The 6183-nt window shown below is 35.0% G+C and overlaps 1 protein-coding gene across 3 annotated transcripts; it reads right to left on the bottom strand.

The window, feature by feature from the left end:
- Positions 1-1556: 1556 nt before the first annotated feature.
- Positions 1557-5976, bottom strand: LOC140858404 (uncharacterized). 3 transcript variants are annotated; one of them, XR_012141975.1, is made up of 3 exons: positions 5416-5976; positions 4791-4855; positions 1557-1878 (listed from the first exon to the last, which is right to left on the bottom strand). XR_012141975.1 is itself a non-coding variant. In XM_073258901.1 (2 exons), exon 1 carries the CDS (start codon positions 5791-5793, stop codon positions 5428-5430), a length of 366 nt encoding a protein of 121 aa, XP_073115002.1. In that variant the 5' UTR covers positions 5794-5966; the 3' UTR covers positions 1557-1878; positions 5416-5427. The 3 variants fall into 3 exon arrangements, 2 of the variants coding, with proteins under 2 accessions (XP_073115002.1, XP_073115003.1); XM_073258901.1 differs by lacking the exon at positions 4791-4855 and having other exon boundaries at positions 5416-5966; XM_073258902.1 differs by lacking the exons at positions 1557-1878; positions 4791-4855 and adding an exon at positions 1893-2454.
- Positions 5977-6183: the final 207 nt, after the last annotated feature.

Here is a 6183-nt window from a genome sequence, read left to right as displayed (position 1 = left end):
TATTAATTTATATAGATAAAATATTTTTTTATCAAATGATAGATCAAAATTATTTTATCTAAAAAATAAACAGATCGTAACCATCCATGTTTTCTCTAATATATAATAATATACTTCTAAGAAAAGTATCTAAATCTGATATTAGATAAATAGCTTGTACGTTTGTATCGAATGGACATAATTATGGATTTGAATATTATATAATAATAAAATTTTATAATCTTATTATATTTTATTTTAAAAATTTTTATCAAAAATATCTTTGTGAAGTATATATAAGATATATAATGTTATTATAAGGCAGACATAATCGTCCTATCTTGTATAAAAATAAAATAAAATAAAATATTATAATATATAAAATATTATATAATATCATCATCGTGTTGTTATATTATGTAATATATTACTATATTGTAGAATAAGAGGATTTGAATTCATCTAGATGAAATAGATAAAAATTAAATTAAAATTTTTTACATATATATATACTTTTAAATATTCAAATTTATATGAATATCTTCATGAAATTATTATATATATATATATTTTTAGAAAAAAAATTTTTGCATGTCTATCGATAAAAATATTTTAGTTATTTAAAATTTAAATTATTAATTTTTTAACGACGTTAAATGATGTGGATATATATGTAAAAAAAATAAGAAAAAAATATTATATATCGAAAATAAGTATTTATGATAATATAAATATAAATATCGATTTTTAAATAATATTCATATAAATTTAAATATTTAGAAGGATATATATATAAAAAATATTAATTTTTATTAGATGATTTCAGATATATTTAATAAAAAAATTTTAACCAATAATTTTTTAATTTGGTGACGATGAAGGTGCAGAGGACCACTGAGGCCCGCCGACAACGAGCCAAGGTAGCGTCGGGGGACAGGAAGGCAAGTTGGATCGTGTCCGAGGTTGATCAGCGTGAGCGGCGGTCTTTGGTGGAAGCTGGTGGTCAGAAAAATGTTACCATTTTGTGTGGGTCAGGGCTTTGTCGCACTGGTTGTGATCTTCTTCTTCGTCACCTGGTAATCGGAAAAGCTCATCACCGAGGAAGACATGACGGGTGGAGAGGAATTTTTATGTAATATTCCCTAATAACTTTGGGTAAGGCGCCTGTTTTTCAGAGGTTCACAGGGGTTCGCAGGTTTCAAAGTTTCACCCAGCAGCCACGGAATCTTTATAAAGATTCTTCCAAAGCACAAGATCTTTGGGCTTTAATTTTCATTGATTTATGTTATGAGGAATTTCCCACGAAATCTAATCACGAGCTTTTTGATAACAGCAGTCCATGCTCTCCATTAAAGATTAACTCAAGATCAAACTCCATCATAGTTTGTTCGACACTTTTACCCTCTTTCCATCTTTGGCCTTGGCCGCACTGCAGCGGCCTGCTCTGCTCTGCAATTTACTGTCTTGATCCCACTCATTAACAAGCAATTAGGCTCCATAACCAAATCTTAAACTCACCAATTTTAGCATACATGGTATATCAAGTGTTCCAAGTCACTCAAATAAAGAATAACTAGTCAAACCAAATGTAAGCTCCCACATGAATTATTTCTCCTTACTAAATTCAGAGATACAAAGCACTTCATAAAATAACCAAAGCAAGTGTATGGAACCTGAACTTGGACTGAGAATCACACAGACGCATCACTAGACAAATCTAAATGGTCTATACAACATCAGACTAAATAAAATAAATATACAACATGGGAATACAAAGCGTTCTGCTTAACTTATTTTGGAATTTTTCCCTTTCAAAATGGACGTCACAAGCAACAGACTTGAGACATATAACCTCCCTTTAATGGCTCAAACTGCAACCACGCTATATTGACTTGTTCCCTGCCAACGTACACGCCACCAAAAATTAGAATGCATTAATCTTTTCAATGCCAAACCAAAAACAGAAAACTAGCAAACAAGAGAAAAGAGGGGAAACGTTCTAGAAAGTAACATTTCCAAAATGTCTTAATCATGCTTGAATTATTTGTCTGCAATGCCGAGCTATCGTTATTCCTGATTATCTGTAGCAATAATTCCCAAGCTTGATTTCCTCGATCTTGGTCCCCAAAAGTCATGTAGAATTGGTAATAGATTGTTCTAGTGTCAAGACTTCTACACATATCATTCATGGTGGACAAGAAGGACACGTCTCAAGCAGGCTGGTATTGCCGATAACAACAAATGACACACATTGTTGGAGCATAAGGTTGGTGCTCAGAGTGAAGCCAATCAGCAAATACCATCACAGCTTCAACATTTAAACTATTGAACATTCTCTGAAAAGAAATAGGGATCCATGACCAAGCAAAAAAGTTCGATATAGTGAATATTAAGGAGTACATATCCTACAGGGTGACATGATACTGCAAGATGTGATTCTGACAAAAGGCCATTTCAGGTCCACGCAGTTTGGTCCTGCATGGAATATAATACAGCTATGATTTAGATTCTGACTGTAAAGGTTGTGAACCATGTCCACATTTTTTTTCCAAAAAAAAAAAAAAAGAGGACCAGATTATGGCAACCAGTACATTAGCTTTTACTTGGGAGATAACTTTTGGTGAGCCAAGCATATTTATAGCAACAGAGTTTCAAACTGATAAAGCAATATATGCAAATCAAAAAAGAACAGTTGAACATAGATTTACTATAGGATGAGGGACCATGAAGACGGCAGATTTCAATTTATAAATCATTTTAGGAGACTTCTACTCATGATATTGATGCCCTAACAGCAGATATCAGATAAAAGAAACCACAGAAGGACCTCATCTTTGTCATAATTAAATGTTTGATATTTGAGGAGAATAAAGATCAGAATTTTGGAATCATAAAACTTGTGTCAAATAGAATTGCTGATAGAAAGAGTAGGAAGCCATATAACATTTTTCACATCGATCACTAACATGGCCTTCTTAGGAAAATTGGCAGAATACTCAACTTTAAATGAAAAGCCAATTTTATTTTGCAACCAAAAGAATGTCTTATCACAAGATAAATGAATCACCAAAGTGAACTGCATACAATAGCACATACAACAGCACACTGGACTGATGAGAGCGAGAGCGAGAGAGAGAGTTACAAAAAAAATCAAGAATTATCACAAATATCCAAAGTCAAGTTGCAAAATGGTTTGTAATCAGTTGGAATTTGAAATAAGAATATAGTCACCCAATCATTTATCAAAACCAACTATAATGCAAAAGCATTAATTCTTATTTCCATGTTTAGAACCTACCTATCTTATCCTAAGGTTGAAGAAATCACCTCCATCTTCGATATATTGGATTACATCAAGCCATGATTATTATGTTTTGACAAATTATCACATGTCCCAAAACATAGTAATGTGGACCTTTATTCTAACAATTTTTATCCAGAGATAAACAATAATTGATATGAAATAATTCTCAAAAAAAAAAAAAAAAAATCCTGTTTCATGGTTATTAACCAATAATCTCTAAAATCAACTAACTAATAACTTCTTAGCTTTTCTTCATACAATGTTATGCGAGTACTGATCTGCACCGGTCAATAGGAGGGCGTACCAATACCAACCTAATCGTGTACAGAGGTTAAGAATGTTGTTTAGCTGGCTGCAGCAGCATGCATGTCCTGGTACAGAGGCATATATCGTATCGACCCAACCCATACCAAGAAGTTACTGGTACGAGGTCCAATACCCAGACTTGGAACATTGGTATCAGGTACTAGAAAACTTATGTCTATGCTTATAATACATGCCGTTATACACATTTTTTTTCAGTACAATGTAAATATAGTTCATGCAGAGTTATTCTATTTTTGTTATATGAATGTGCATAACATGAGGTATATATATGCAAGACTGCCATGTTGTTGAAACAGCTCATCAATCCTTTTGCTCATATCTCAAACAACTCTAAATTAACGAGAAAAAAAGAATGCAAGTTGCAAAAGAATGCAGATGGTTATGAAACCCAAGAGTTTAAAGACCTGTTTGAATGGTTGGGCTCAAAATCCTATAGGATTCATGGCTTAACTCAGCCTGATTTGGATGGTTGTATTGGCCCAAACCCACGATTCCTATGAGATTTTAGGCCCGACCATCCAAACAGGCCCTAAGTGGGGTTTGGGAGGGGAGGGCAGGGTGTCGAACACAGATCAATGCTGGATGTAGGCTTACCTTGAGAATCAAAAGCAAAAATTAAGGGCTTGCTTGGCATTTTCTTTTTCAAAAAAGCCCAAGAAGAAATGTGAACTAGACTGAACAACAAGTACAATGAAATCCTTTTGTTTTCTAAGTTGTTTGTAAAATCTTCAGAGCTTGCGGTAGCAAAGATTTATTGCTTAAAGAAAACGAGTGGAAATAAAAGCAAGGAGTAACATAATTTTTTTTGCAAGTGTTATCCTCACCATCAAGCTGCATGTGGGATTTCACTAATATGTAAAGAAACAAAGCCACAAAATTAACAATGATCCCTAACAGTTTCTAAATTTTTAATAAGGAAGGGAGAAAAAGGTAACTAGAATTTACGAAGAACTAAAAGGTGATACGGGGTTTCTGCAAGATCAATAATCAAATTATCCTGCAGCCTAGTAATTAGGTGAACAACAGTCCATGTATTTCAGACATGCAAAAAAATTTCAGGAGGATAAATTACATTTCACACAAAAGATTTAAAACCTATAAGCATACTAAAACCTTGATAAGTGCAGAATCCTCCGAAGCCATAAGCAAGCCCAAACTACTAGCAAAGGATGACACTTACAGAAAATCAATAAAATATCCTACGAAGAGAAGCCAGGTCTACATAAATCCCTACGTTTGACCATCCTGCTTAAAAAGGAAAAAAAAAAAATCTATTTATTATCTCCTACCGATGGTATGCAAATACAATAGCAAATTAAATATCTCTTCGGATCCATTAGAACCACTGAAAGGGGGAAAAAGAAAAAACTGAAACTAAAATTTTTAGAAGAAACTGAAAATAGAAAGAGGAAAACCTGCGAGCCCCACAGAGGGAACACAAACAAAAATTAGCCATCAGCAATCAGATACTTGTTCATCAAAGCGCGTCAAATAAAACAAAAAAAACCAAGCCTTCAGCAAAAATTCCGTGTTAGAACCATGAATATAAAAAAGAAAAGCTATTGCAAGGATAAAATCCAGAACAAACAGAGAGGATCAGAAGAAGAATAAAGACGACGATAAGTTCTCCAATACCATGTAAACAGCCATAGGAAATAAAATATTCGTCCACACCGATCAAAACCCATGAGAGAAAAGAAAAAAAAAAAACATTATTAACAAGAAATCAAAAGTAAAACCATTGAATTATAAAAAAGATGCCTTTTGCAGAGGAAATCATAGAGGAAAGATGGCGAGTAGCATACCAGAAGAAGGGATCACCACCAGCCATAAACCACCTGGGTGTATCTATCCTTGAGCCATCGGAAGCTTCTCTTGATGGACCCCTTCACCCTCCCCTCGACGGCGTAGAGCTTGTAACTCGCCACCCGCTTCTTCCTCTGGAACTCCGGGTCGCTGAAGACCCACACCTTCTTGGAAGAACCGGATGACCTCTTCCCCTTGTCCAACTTGACCTCCCTGGAACCGTATCCATAGCCGCTGCTTGGGTTGGCGGAGGAGTCGTAGGACGCGCTGTAGCTCCTCGAATCGTAAACGCCGGAAGGGGGAGGGGCCGGACGGCCGCCATAGGTCCCGAGCTGCATCCTTCCGTCGTTGTAGGACCTCGGTCCGAAACCCTCCATGGGAGCCAAGACCAGCGCTTTCCCTCTCTGTTTCGTTCTGTGGGGCGTCTTCGGGGAGCCGTCGGGGTGGCTGACTTGAGAACAGGGGAATCGCGGAGTCTTTTTCGCTACAAGTATTGTGTAGTCTTTTGACGCGGGGTTCGGATAATTTTTTTTTTTTTTCACCCTCTAAGCTTTTCTTTCTGAATACTTTTTTATTTTTAAGGAAAAAAAAATATTAGAGCAGCACTCCCTTATCCCAAGTGAAAATATATTGCTTACAAAATTTTTAAATTTTTTTAATTAGATCTTAAAATTTATTTTTTTATTATAATACGGTCTTATCATTCATCTTTCATCTTAATATCGATTCCGCCCTCAACATCGGTATCAGACAAGGCTCTCGAGTTC

This window comes from Elaeis guineensis, chromosome 6, assembly GCF_000442705.2.
Source record: "Elaeis guineensis isolate ETL-2024a chromosome 6, EG11, whole genome shotgun sequence".
Lineage (NCBI taxonomy): Eukaryota > Viridiplantae > Streptophyta > Magnoliopsida > Arecales > Arecaceae > Elaeis > Elaeis guineensis.
This window is presented reverse-complemented; position numbering and strand designations above follow the sequence as displayed.

Bases quoted from the DNA above. Each gene is read 5' to 3' on its own strand.
- LOC140858404 (XM_073258902.1), bottom strand. From the start codon at position 5,793: ATGGAGGGTTTCGGACCGAGGTCCTACAACGACGGAAGGATGCAGCTC.